This window comes from Aspergillus oryzae, chromosome 8, assembly GCF_000184455.2.
Source record: "Aspergillus oryzae RIB40 DNA, chromosome 8".
Classification (NCBI taxonomy): Eukaryota; Fungi; Ascomycota; class Eurotiomycetes; order Eurotiales; family Aspergillaceae; genus Aspergillus; species Aspergillus oryzae.
Window position 1 is genome coordinate 1,907,675 of NC_036442.1, and position 13,715 is coordinate 1,921,389.

Consider the following 13,715-nt stretch of genomic DNA (forward strand, 5'->3'; position numbering starts at 1 on the left):
GTTGTTACTTTTGCCCCCCTCATATCAGATAAGGCTTAAATATATATAGGACAACGGAAAGGTAGGACAAGGTCAATTGTTAAAACAAGGAACAATCAGTGGTATCACTACACTGTCAGACCCAAGCTGGACAATATTTATGCTCTTTATTATGTCTCATTAAAAACGTCCCAAGGAGTCCAGCAGCCCAAGACAAAAACGGTAGTCTGTCCTGCTGACATATCGCGTGTTATAATGTGTCTAGGGCAATTCTAGACGGACTTGAGAAATACACCAAACCTCACTACTGACTTCTACATGACGGATTTCCTCCTCCATCTCCTCATCCTATTGTTTAATCCTCACGCTGGTTTAAGTGAATCTCCTGCTCCGAGCTACCGGAAATACCGAGAGATCGGCAGAATCCTTTATGCAGCCTGCTTACTCTCGGTTTAATGCACCCCGAAGGCCAAGACCAGTCGGATAGTAATGGACAAGTCTCTGTGCAGCAAAGCCGATGATCGACAGTCAACATAGATTGTTCCCCAGATTCCCCGCACTACTGAGTCAGTGCCACTGATACCCCACACTCTTCATGCAGGGAAGTCGGCAAATTCTGCCGCCCCTTAGGCAGCCGTCAAATGTGATTAGAATGAGGAATTGTCATGAATCGTGAGAGGACAGCAATTGGCTCACCGTTAATCGGAAAAGTGCCCGGAGGGTACCCTGAGCGTGAAGACTATGGATTTGCTGCAGCTAGATGACCGAGGCCTTTGACTGAGGCCTTCGGTGCTCGGGTGAATACCAAGCGTGGATCTGAGGATGTCGTTCCTTTCAGAATGTCCTCTGTGGAATATTTGAATACAAATTTCGCCAATTATCATAATACCCACCTCGAACTTTCCACTCACCAGAAAGCCCGATGTGGAGGCTGATCTGAACCAACTCTTTTTGCGTTTTAAATCCAGGGATGGCGGTCTCGATATCTCAGATATCATTCGAGCACCACCGCGAAGCGCTGGGCATTGCCGAGTCTAAACCTCGCATTTCTTGGCGATTCGAGGGTATTGCGCCGAACTGGACACAAGCGGGATATGATATCGAGATACTCCGAAACGGCGTACCGCAAGTTTACTCTGTTAATTCGTCCGACTCTATTCTCGTCCCATGGCCAGACACTGCTCTTGGGACAGCCGAGGAGGCTAGAGTCCGAGCACGAGCCCATGGAAACCAAGACCAATCTTCTACGCCATGGTCCGACTGGGCGTCAGTTGAGCCAGGGCTATTAAACGATAAGGACTGGGGTAGCGCAGTTCCAATTGCTGCTGACCGCGAGACCGAGGTGAATGGACCTAAGCGACCGATATACTTTAGGAAGTCCTTCGGGGTGGACCAAAACGTGAAGTCCGCCCGACTGTATATCACTGCACTCGGAGTGTATGAGGCGGAGATCAACGGACAAAGAGTGGGCGACCGTGTTATGGCACCTGGATGGCAATCATACAATAATCGACATGTCTACGATACCTACGATGTGACGGACCTTATCAAGCAAGGTCACAACGGAATCGGCGCTACCGTCGGAGAGGGCTGGTTCTCTGGTAACCTTGGCTTTAGTGGAGGGCATAGGAATAACTATGGAGACACGATTGGTCTTCTCTCCTTGCTTGTCGTTACCCTGGAAGATGGAACCAAACTCGAGGTCCCGACCGATGCGTCTTGGCAGGCAAATATCGGGCCGACGGTGTCTTCTGAAATCTATAACGGAGAGACATACGACTCACGACTTGAGGCCAAGATAGCTGGATGGTCGTCGGGTTCGTTCAATGGTACCAATTGGCTCGCGGTCAAGCAGTTGCCCTCGCTGAAAGGGAAGTTAACTCCCCCAGACGGCCCGCCGGTCAGGAGGGTGGAGGAGGTTAAGCCTCAAAATATCTTCAAGTCGCCGTCCAATAAGACTATCATCGATTTTGGTCAGAATGTAGCCGGCTGGCTTAGGGTTTCGGTATCCGGTCCGAGAGGTACAAACATCACCTTCCATCATGCCGAAGTCCTGGAAAACGGCGAGCTTGCGCTTCGCCCACTGCGCTTTGCCAAAGCCATTGATACGTTTATTCTAAACGGCAATGGTGTCCAAACGTGGGAGCCACGGTTCACTACCCACGGGTTTCGGTATGCACAGGTGGACGGCTGGCCGGAGGCAACGACACCATTGAACGGAGATTCTATTACAGCAATTGTCGTTCACAGTGACATGGAACGTACAGGTTGGTTCGAATGCTCCCACGCACTGCTTAATAAATTCCACCAGAATGTCATATGGTCTATGAGGGGCAATTTCATTTCGATCCCGACGGATTGCCCGCAACGCGATGAGCGGTTAGGATGGACCGGAGATGCACACGCCTTTGGGCCTACTGCTGACTATCTCTACAATACTGCTGGATTTTGGCGAGGCTGGCACCGTGACGTTTGGTCCGAGATGCAAATAAACGGGTCAATGAGCGTACCACCGTATGTTCCTATCATCCCGCCGAACACAGACTCGAAGCAGGGAGCTGCGGCAGTATGGGGCGACGTTACTGTTGGTGGCCCGTTCAACCATTATCAGGCTTACGGTGACCTAGATATGCTGGAAGAGCAATACTCACAAGCCCAAGGTTGGATAGATACTGGAATTCCACGTGAAGATACTGGTCTTTGGGATCGAGACAGCTTTCAGTATGGAGATTGGTTGGACCCGAAGGCACCAGCAGACAACCCAGGTGATGCCACTACGGCCACGCATCTTGTTGCCGACGCCTACTTAGTGCGAATGACTGAGCTTCTTACCAATATCTCCACTGCCCTCGGCCACAGCGACTTGGCGAACAAGTACAGTGAACAGCACACCAGCTTGGTTGATGAATTCCGCAAAGCATGGCTGAAGGACGGTGCGATGGCAAACCGGACGCAAACAGCTTATGCTCTGGGGTTGCACTTTGGCCTGTTCACAACCGAAGAGGAGCGATCCGCTGCGGGCGATACCTTGCGCAGTCTAATTGCCGACAATGACTATCTTGTTGGCACAGGCTTCGCGGGAACTCCACCTCTGGGATTTGCTTTGGCAGAAATTGGCGCCACAGATGACTTCTACCGCATGCTGCTGCAGACAAAGGTGCCTTCCTGGCTATATCAAGTAGTTCAAAATGGAACTACAACGTGGGAACGCTGGGACAGCCTCTTGCAAAATGGTAGTGTCAACCCTGGTGAGATGACAAGTTTCAACCACTATGCCTTTGGCTCCATTGCCGATTGGATGCATCAGGTTATTGGCGGCCTTGCTCCTGCCGAGCCTGGTTGGAAAAAAATTAAAATCGCACCTGTGCCAGGAGGTAATATCACCAGTGCTAACTCGCGCTTTATCAGTCCTTATGGAGAGGTCAGTGCCAAGTGGGAGCTGAATGGGGATAGCTTCGACCTAGAAGTCACCGTTCCGCCAAACACTAATGCTGTCATTACATTGCCATACGGTAATGTGACGAGAGAGGTTGGATCGGGGCAACATAAGTTCAATGTGTCGAGGGAGTAATCCTACGGGTGTTAGGAAATAAATGATTGCCAACGGCATCTTGGTCATCTACGTTTGCACTAGTTTTTCCCAACTGAGTGTTTGTGAATATGTATTATCCAAATGGTGAAAGCTTATAATGTAACTGTCCTTCACCATCCCTGTCACGAATAACTATTTCTATCTACATCGATTGCGCTAGAAGAGATGCCTGGGTCCTATAATGACATCGCCCCCGAGCTTCACAACAGATCCTAGGCAAAGATTCCATTACCACCCGGACGCTCAGCTAGCGATTAGTCCCGCAAAGTTGTGAAGGCAGGTTCGGAGGTGACAACCTGTAGCTTCACTTAATAATTTTAAATTGCGGGGTGATACAGTGTTTGTCCTATAGTGACTTCCGCAATCTGTATGCCTCTTGATGGGCCCTTTAAAGAGGCTAAGTTAAATGTTGGGATATTATATAGCTTTCTTCCACCATGATGAAATACTTAGATCAGTAAAAGGCAGGTTCTTATTTAGGTCTAGGCAAACAGGGTCGAGGGTCTCTCGGAAGGAAACGAAAGATGGCTCGGGGCATACTTTTCTTCCTTGCAGTTTCAGCAGAAATGCCTCCAGCGCATGGCTAATGTGTCCTACACTGCAGCATAAATAAAAAACGATATGTTGAAGGATCAAGCCCGTTCATGCCTACCCATATGCTGGTAGACAGATGAGGTATAGAGTATGCAGGGCCCCCTATCACTGGCTCTAATAATTATAGCTTTGTTCAATCAATGTAAGCAGTCCTAGAAATTGTAAATAAATCACTATAAATAAACTACCCTTGCGAGGAGCAATGGTTTAACACCTCGTGTGACAGCATAAATTCCCGTTTTCGTTGTGGTGTTTCTACTTTCCGGTATAGCACACACATATCTCACGCCTGTCCTTCGAGCGGAAGAGTGCCTGAAAAGAGGGCTTTGAAGTAGTCATCCATCCAATTGAAATCATTCACGGGACCATCGCTCGCGGTGGGATCCTCAGCAGGGTCATTCTGACTGTCATTACTGGAGCTTTCATCCTTGTGCCCTATTCCAGGGATAGTTGGCAGCTTCGAAGCTATATCCTTGGCTGTCTCTACCGCGTTATCCACCAGCTTCTTCCACTCACTTTCATCCTCTGACCTTGCAGTGTCCTTTAGGGCTTGCTCAGCCAGTTTAAAGCTCATGTCAGGGCCGACCTCATCCAGGGTCACTTTGTCAGGAACGACCTCTGCGTCGACCTGGTCTTCAAGGCGGTGATCATCGTCTTTGACGTCGCCATCTCCAACAGCCTCCGTATCAGCCTCCAGGATGACAATTTGGTCTTCCGGTCTCCCAGGGTCGAGGGCCTGACCAAGCCCATCGGCAGACTCGCCCACCAAGGCTTTTAGTTCGTTGATAATAAGAGCCTCCGATCCCAGATCATCCTGTTTGCTGCCGGTGTCCGAGACCAAAGCTGCCACCCTCATGCCAGTGGCATGAGGACCGGAAAGAAATTTTGGACCGAGAGCTGTCTTCTCCCATCCGTCTGGAAGGTATTCCCGAGTCTCCTTAGCACTATCTTTGATAGCCTCCAGGAGCTTCAGCTGCAGATCCACTCCGGGACAGAGGTTCCTCCAGGTATCGACGAAAGAGTCCGGATCAGCAATAGCCGTCCAGATCAACGGGAACGCAATAGCCGCAATGGGCCCAACACCAGGAATAAAGCCAACAGCGATAGTCAAGGAGTTCTTTAAGAAGTTCTCTAGCCAGTCCTGCTTTTGTGGGGCAGGCTTCCATTGGATACTCAGGCCAAAGTTGGCTCCAGCAACCTTGGCCCAGTCAAAGTCTGTGCCGTCATTGTAGCTTCGCTCCACCCTAGGGCTTGCCACCATATCGCTTTCCAGAATAATAATATTCTTGGAGGTGAAGGCATTTTGGGCACGTAGCTGGCGAGGCAGTGAGAGAAGATTTACCAGACCGTTGATATTGAACCCCACGGTCAGGTTGCTCCAATCCTGCAGGCCGACCGTCTTCTTCAATGTGACAGGCTTCCAGAATGTCTTCGGGTTTTTCGCATTGCCAGTGTGATGGAACATGTTAACCGTACCATCCGCTGTAGCGAAGTTGACATGCACAAAGGTGCAAAGCTCCGGATGGTCCTCGGACGCTTGGTGTGCTACCGGGATGTAAATGCCTCGAATATTTGTCAGGCGCTATTGAATTATGAAGTGAGTGGAGCAGTTAGCATTGGCAACATATGGCTTGGAGCAAATGTACTGACATCAATGAACACCCAGCCTTCCTGCCTCTTGGGCATCGGCATGATCATGAACCAGGACTGGGAGGCAGATGTTAGTCGATTATGCTAGCTGACTTAGGCGGAACGTGTGAGATTAACCTCCATAGCAGCACCTTTCATCTGGGCCTGAAGTCGGTCGGCATTAGTGCAAAGATTATGCTGCACCCGGCGCTGCTTTCCCTTGGAGTAATGTGAGCCATACACAAAGGGCAGCTGTGACCAGCTTCCTATGTAAGGACCGTTCGTCTTGTACATCATCGGTGGTGGCGTCCATGTACTCAGGTCATTCAGGTGGTATGTGGAACGCGGGTGTTTATGGGTTTTGCGTGCAGCATCTCCCGTATGAGTTGGCACGTTCCAGATGAACTCAAGAAGGAAGTGACCATAGAAATGGTCCGCACGATCGGCTTGATAGAAGCTCTTGTTACTGGAGTTCAAGGCGGAACGCTTGAAGAAGCACTCGCCTTCGGGGAACGCCAGAGCCATGTTTCCGAGTCGGAATTTGATAAAGAGATGATAATCTGAAGACGGAATGATAACCTCGCTAGTGTTGTGCTAGAGCTTCCTATTGAATTTCAATTGAGCGCTTGGATGGAAGGGCAGTACGGATTGAAGGCCGCCTTTATACTACTCCGAGTCGCATCTCCAAGGATATTTGCTCTTACTGCAGACGTAGTTACTCACTCCTTCCCTGTTTATCTCGATATTAATGCTGCAGTTTTAACCCGCAGCACATTACTACCTGATCCATGCCATTAATGCAATATCTTCATCGAGTATAATTCGTCAATACAACGTCGAACCCGGATTCCAGTACACAACTTATGGTGAAATGTCGCTATGCTGATGTTATCGCATCTAACCCCTCTTCATGCTAGTAGAACCGCATAGAGGTCCCTCTCTACCGAGACGTATAATTGGCTGTCACTTCATACTATCCGCGCCATCCTGGAAATACATATCAGGTTTAAAGACACTGGAAGCTATTGACCTACCAGGTGGCGACAGACACATAATCAGGCCGCGGTATGTTGTCGCTTCTGCAATGTGTTTGCTACCATTAGCATCAGATGTACTAGTCCTAGTAATTACACTTTCATACAACAGAGAATCCAGGGTTGACCATTACAAAGGTAAACGAAACTATATTTAATCTGGATATCATAATGTCCGTTTCTTTCTAAGGCTCTAGTTGACGAAAGTGAATCCAGGATACGTGGCAAAGCTATCTATCAGCTGAACTGAGACATGCATATAACCCCTGCACCCTTATCACTGTGGAGCTTTAGACCCCCCCCCCCCCCAAACCCGACTTCTTCGTCTCTCGAGCTCTATTGCGGGGTCATACGATATTCCAAGTATACCCCTCACTCTTTGTGTGCTTTGATGCCGATCGTCGGCATTCAATGATCTCTCGAAATGGAGATGCGCGGTCTATGTCTCTTAGCCAAATAGTTCTCCCCTGTGACGAATAGGCCCGCCACTTATCTCATCTGAAGGGCAGTGACGAAGTAACCACGTCGCCTTGGCTCCATGGGTCAAGACTGATATCCTTGTTGTATCTTATAGTATTAACAGCAACAATTCTTGTTGCGATTGTCATTCTATTGTCCAACCATGACATCCGATCCTGTTGAGAACAAACAACATGTGGTCACTGAGCAGTTCTCCAGCATATGGAATGTTTAATGTTACACTGAGAGTCGTGATGTTCCTCAACGAATTATGTATGCATAGGGGGCTCAGCTCAAGCCGAGTGCGTTAGGGGAACCGGCCCGAAGTGCCCGGGCGGTCGTATGAACAATCTGTCGAACGATATGTGAAAGAAGCGATAGATATTCTCTTTCACAGTAATATGGATACCCAGCAGCATGCATTGCATCGTGACCATATCTAACAGGTCTCCGTAACAATGCTACCTAGCGTTCAAGACGTAAGCTACGAATGAATCGGCTGCTGCCCTAGCTGGTGAATTTCAATCTAACCTCTTACAGAATGTTGTTTCCAACGCTTTAGTTCGGTCTCTCCGATCCTCTCGAGACATTGATATTCTAAACATATTAATTGTTCTCGCATCAGAGGCTATACGGGGTACACAATCCTGGTTGCTTATAAACATACTCTCGTTTACACATCTTACAGCAAATCACCTTTCTGCCAAGTACACTCAATGCCTCGGAAAGCATCAACGTCCAAAACAACACTTTTGCAATACAACAATGACTGTACTGTACAATTACCGTTCTTCTTACTCTTTTACCAAGTAGTTTTCACTCGCACACCTAACTCCACGCAAATCCCCAAGCACCTCCATTATTTCAATTGTCATTCCCTTACAAAACCTCGCTTGTTACATGTAGCAGTATACAAACGTCTCAGTCAGGAAACTGCCAGTTGAGGTGCAGTTTGGACCCTGCCAGAACTCATAAACACAACGGCCGACCCTTTATTGCCATTGTCAGTGTCGGCCACATCGGCCTACCATGTTCCATTGGAGCGATAATTACCCACCGGACAGTCACTACCATCGCAATCTGAGCATCACGTAGTACACATACTTCCTATGAAGCTCGCAGAATACATACCGAGCTGACAGCTATCGGGGACACCACCGCCAGCAAGAGCCATAGAGAGAAATTTGGCAGGTTGGCTGTAGCATCGGACTGCCGGGTGTGGGTGGATCAGTACCTAAGTAGTAACCGGAAAATTACTCTTTTAGGAAAGATGAAGCTTCTGCTAGTAAAAGGTGGATCCCGTATAGTCACGTGCCAGGTGGCCTTAACTGTCAAGTACTTGCAAAACGCCGTCACGTGAGCAAGACACAACATTGAATGCCTTTAAGAGGCATAAATTCATCGAAAGTTAAGAATGACAGTGCCGAGCATAACAATCTCGAGATTTGTTTCCAATTATAGTGCAGTTGATTGTGTTCCAAAGGGAATTATCATAGTCGGCGGCAGAGGAGCGTAATCACCGTCAGCTTCGCCAGAATATATATTTCTGTTGTCCATGAACAGCGTGAGAGGCTTAAGGTTTGGTCAGAAGGATATCAAATGTATCTACGGCTGTAAAGATTTTTCAGATGCCATGTTTCATCTTGAGTATGGCAGCAATGAATTTCATCGGGAATATCTCATTACATGCATTATACAAGCTCTCTAGCATGCTCAATACAATATGTTGTTGATCGTCAGGGCGGTTGCCAAGAGGTTGGATCGGGCTCGGCCCGGCGCGAGATTTAGGCCGAGCGGGTTGAACCCCAGCAGACATTGAGCCTGACAAGACTGCCTCAATCCGGTATACTCGTCCGGCTTGAAAGGACTTACACCGAGTTCATCTACCTCAAACTTGATGTCAAATTTTATTCCGTTCTTGTGGATACTATTGGATGCAAAAAATAGTACAAGTTCGCTTCTTCAGCTCAGAACAACGCAAGGAAAACGATCGAAGACTTCCCTACAAGCCAAACGAGGTACCATCCTGAATATGCCTTGATCATAGGAGTTAGTCGAGCATCATCTTGAGTGTTTTATCTATCCATTGATGTTTTTGCTGTCTAGAAAATTGCTATTGCATTTGAACATCTGTGGTAAGCGATATCGGGATGTTCCATCCGCCGATCGCAGTTTGTTGATCCATCCAGATAAGCATTGGGTCCGGCCTTCCAAGGAGAGGCTCTCGAAAAGTTCAGCCCTGTAATAGCCTCGAACTCGGTACTGGAGCTATTAGATGGTTGTCACTCTCTTGAAGGCAATGATCGTCAACATGAAGTCTCTTGCATACAGCTTAGCGCGATACTGCCACGCGTCTTCCGATTTTTCCAATGGTGCCAAGAAAAGCACCCACCCAAGCATACGTACAGAGCTTGTCGCCAACGCATTTTCTACACGCCTCATGCCAACGCCACTTAACACTACTGGCGGAATGACAATACCGAGATACTAACAAAAACTGCATAGCCTCGGTCGAAAAGCGCAATGGATGTAAACGGTTGCCTAATGGATACCGTCTATTAGTGTATGTACCAGCTTCACACCCACAGTTCAGCCACCCGTCTCATGTTGAATTTGAAGGATACTGTCTCGACTATTCTCAGAGTGAGTGTTAACAACAACACACTGTAGGATTGGAAGTCGATACAATAGATGGACACCCTTTGTGATGCAAAAATGCCACTTGAATGTCGCCTTTACGGCTGTTTTCTAGAGGATAGTCATGCGAAGGGCGACTGAAGATGAGCCGTGTACATTGAAATCGTCAAAAATGCAAGCGAAGATAAGATGATGTGGATTCCCGGATGGAGTCCGATTCATCATCCACCCACACCGAGCCAAATATAGGGCTTGTACTCGTGGTTCTTCGTGCCAAGCCTGCAAAACGCTGGTACGGGGACTTCAAGATTTGAAAGGATATTCGGATTTTGCAATGTCAGGAATGACAAGTATAAAAACAGATGATATGACCTCCTGGCTCCATCTGACATGAATCATTCCTTTCTCTTGACCATTGTCGCTTGTCTGTTGTTTTCATTGTTCCGGCGTGCTTTGACGCCTGTCACTCGTTGAATCATTTTTCTATTCAAGTTTCATCATGAAGTATTCAGTCTTCAGCGCGGCACTGACTCTGGCAGTCAGTGTATCTGCTGCTGCTTTCCCAAAAATGTCGTCCAACGTCGACAAACGCGAAACCGTCAGCCAGTTCATCCCCGAGTACTTCACCGGCAGCTGCAGCAAAGAGAAGATGACAATCCGTAAGGAGTGGCGTCATCTGACTGCGAAACAGCAGACCAGCTTTCTCGATGCTGTTCAATGCCTAATGGACAAGCCTGCGAAATCCGGACTGACGGCTACTACTAGCCGCTTCAGTGATCTTCAAGCCCTTCACCGTGGAATGACCAATACCGCGCACGCGGACATCATTCACCACGTTGTAAGTTGACCCCTTTCTGTTCTTATCATACATCTAACCAGTATGTGAATAGGGCCAATTCCTCCCGTGGCACCGCTACTACATGCACATCTACGAGACTCTACTTCGAGAAGAGTGCAGCTATACTGGCCCCATACCGTAAGTTTATTACGTCTACCTTTCGCTTATTCCCTGTATGCTAAGTTGCATCAAAGATGGTGGGACGAGCAGAAGGACGCCGACAGCGGTAATATGTGGCAGTCATCTATGTGGGGTCCAGATGCATTCGGCGGAAATGGTACTGGATCGGACCTCTGTGTGATTGACGGTCGTTTCTCCAACTACACCTTGCACATTGGTCCCGGTGACGAAGACACCGACTATTGTCTGCGCCGTGCGTGGGACAACGAAAACGCAATTGCCAATGCGAACAGCACCGCCCTTAATAATTGTAATGCGTACAACACTTTCTCGCCCTGGTGGGATTGCATTTCCAACATTCCCCATAAGGGCATTCACACCTACATTGGCGGTGTGGTACGTATTAGCTTTGAAATAATGCAGTATAATGGTCCCTTTACTAACGAATTCAACCTTTAGATGGCCGATATCAAATCCTCACCCGGTGACCCGATTTTCTTCATGCATCATATGTACATCGACCGTGTTTGGTGGAAGTGGCAGAAGGAGGATCCTATCAACCGTCTCTACGATATAAGCGGACCGACCTTGAACCATACTGCCAATGTTGAACCTGCTGGTGGCTGGCAGAATGCAACCCTTCACTATGAGTTGTCGTCCTTCAACATCAAGCCCAACGTTACTATTGGAGAGGTTATGAACACTCAGGGTGGATACCTTTGTTATGGGTATGATTAAGTCTGCTATGTGGAAAGCCCTGGTAGACTCAGGTCATTGGCTTTAGCACCTAGCAAGACTATTTATTTAAAAAAAAAGCAGCTATATAAGGACCCTGAGATGAATTTGGGGAGGGATAAACAATCATGCTATATGCTATGACGGCTAATCAATAGACCCTTTTACAGAAACCCCCAAATATCTGTTCTAGCAGAACCGTAGAAAACTGTCTCTGAATTACCGGCTTGTCTCGTAACTCCCTTCGTCTATAGGCACAAACCGCTCGGACCGATCTCATTACTCGAAAGACTACCGCATCGTCCGAATGGCCGGTATATCTTGTTCACATGCCTCTGGTGAGAGTATATTGATGACCACTAGCAAGGAGACTCTCTCCGAAGGGCTGGAGCGAATTGCCGGAGATGACAATGAGACGAGGCTGAGGCCCACGTGGAGTCGTTGCAAGTAAACTGGACCTGGTTCGGGTGACTGGATACTCAGAACGAGGGTCACTCGAGTTACCTAATTTATACAAACTTCAGCTCTCGTTGTGCTAGCCACTACCCCGTAATTAATCAGTACAGGAAATTGCCTTAATAGGATGCTTACCCCTCTGCGCTGGCGCCTAGTCCTAATAGAACCAGCCCTACTACCCCGCTCGTAAGCGCCCACCAACGCCAGCCAATTCTCCAGCCCATCAACTCGAATCTCGAACTTCAAAGAGTAGACTTCCCTCCAATCCTCTAGTGTGACTGAAGAAATCCCAAGCTTGAGGCTTTGGCACGTCTAACGAGTCCCCATGCATCCTGTTGACATTAAATTGGCGCTGCTATCCGCATTTCGCATCCAAGCCGAGTGTTTCAACCTTTCAACCGTGTCAATTGGTCGAATCCTTGAAATACCGCAATGCGTCTTATAAATGTACAAACCTTTGCGCTGGAGGAGTTCTTCAACGAGCAAGTCCCTCCTTACGCCATACTTTCACATACGTGGGGAAATGATGAAGATGAAGTGTCATTTCGCGATATTACCGAGAGAAATACCGGGGATGCCAGCTGGCCAGTTAAATTCAAGGGCTGTTGCGAACGTGCAGAAAAGGATGGCTTTACACATGCATGGATCGACACCTGTTGTATTGACAAGACCAACTCAGTCGAACTCGGTGAAGCCATCAATTCTATGTTCCGATGGTATAGCAATGCCTCTGTTTGCTATGTCTATTTCTCCGATGTTACTACCGACGATCGCAAACAGTTACCCTCTCAAATATCCTCCAGCCGGTGGTTTCAACGGGGTTGGACATTGCAAGAGCTTCTAGCACCGAGTCGTCTTCTTTTCTTTAATTCACAGTGGGTGGATATTGGCAGTAAAGCCCAATGGGCAGGCCTGATCGAAACGATCACAGGCATCTTGCGCGCATTCCTCCTCGGGAGAAGACCGTTGTCAGAGGCAAGTATTGCACAACGTATGTCTTGGGCTTCAAAACGAACAACAAAGCGGAAGGAGGACATCGCTTATTGTCTTCTTGGGATTTTCAATATCATGATGCCAATGATATACGGAGAGGGTGACCACGCATTCACACGTCTACAAAGAGAGATTATAAGAGAAACCCGGGATGACTCTATCTTTGCATGGGGCTTGAAATCTGCAGGGCCTGTCTCAACTGAGCCCCAGGAAATGATATCTGCCGGAATATTTGCGCCCTCGCCAGCCAGCTTCATTGGCAGCGGTCATATTCTCTCACTGGAGCGTGAGAGCAAATGCCGGACTGCATTCGGCTTTGACCGTGGATATATCCGAGGAAACTTCCCTCTTTATACACGCCAAGATGGTCAGCTCTTTGCAAAGCTAAGTTGCGGTCCTGAGACGAAATGTGTTGAGGGACAGATAGTGGGAATTCCACTCTATCATGAGGCGCCTGGTGAAGAATACTATATTAGACCCGAAGGGCGTTACGCACAATTGCTCCCAGATATTGAAGTTGTAAGCTTTACTCCCATAATCTACATCAAGACTGAGCGACAACGGGCATCAACTACAACGGCTACCAATCAAAGCTGCTTTTTTATCGAAGATCCTATTAATGCAGGATTGAAGTTGATTGAAGTGGAAC

The 13,715-nt window shown here is 48.0% G+C and overlaps 5 protein-coding genes across 5 annotated transcripts; 4 read left to right on the forward strand and 1 right to left on the reverse strand.

Annotated features, from left to right (window-relative positions):
* Nucleotides 1-949: 949 nt before the first annotated feature.
* AO090010000561 (glycoside hydrolase family 78 protein) lies at nt 950-3,550 on the forward strand (the record flags this gene model as incomplete). The annotated part of the gene is made up of 3 exons (XM_023233597.1): nt 950-2,493; nt 2,523-2,563; nt 2,607-3,550. 3 exons carry the CDS (start codon nt 950-952, stop codon nt 3,548-3,550), a joined length of 2,529 nt encoding a protein of 842 aa, XP_023094229.1.
* Nucleotides 3,551-4,448: 898 nt separating this feature from the next.
* Nucleotides 4,449-5,630, reverse strand: AO090010000560 (uncharacterized protein; the record flags this gene model as incomplete). Its single annotated transcript, XM_001827483.3, has 1 exon — nt 4,449-5,630. The coding sequence occupies one exon, from the start codon at nt 5,628-5,630 to the stop codon at nt 4,449-4,451; it is 1,182 nt and encodes a 393-aa protein (XP_001827535.3).
* Nucleotides 5,631-5,687: 57 nt separating this feature from the next.
* Nucleotides 5,688-6,358, forward strand: AO090010000559 (uncharacterized protein; the record flags this gene model as incomplete). The annotated part of the gene is made up of 3 exons (XM_023233598.1): nt 5,688-5,885; nt 5,980-6,024; nt 6,125-6,358. The coding sequence occupies 3 exons, from the start codon at nt 5,688-5,690 to the stop codon at nt 6,356-6,358; spliced, it is 477 nt and encodes a 158-aa protein (XP_023094228.1).
* Nucleotides 6,359-10,492: 4,134 nt separating this feature from the next.
* AO090010000557 (tyrosinase family protein) lies at nt 10,493-11,620 on the forward strand (the record flags this gene model as incomplete). Its single annotated transcript, XM_001827481.1, has 4 exons — nt 10,493-10,762; nt 10,815-10,900; nt 10,957-11,278; nt 11,342-11,620. 4 exons carry the CDS (start codon nt 10,493-10,495, stop codon nt 11,618-11,620), a joined length of 957 nt encoding a protein of 318 aa, XP_001827533.1.
* An 885-nt stretch (nt 11,621-12,505) lies between these two features.
* AO090010000556 (uncharacterized protein) lies at nt 12,506-13,581 on the forward strand (the record flags this gene model as incomplete). Its single annotated transcript, XM_023233599.1, has 2 exons — nt 12,506-13,492; nt 13,543-13,581. The coding sequence occupies 2 exons, from the start codon at nt 12,506-12,508 to the stop codon at nt 13,579-13,581; spliced, it is 1,026 nt and encodes a 341-aa protein (XP_023094227.1).
* Between the last annotated feature and the right edge of the window lie 134 nt (nt 13,582-13,715).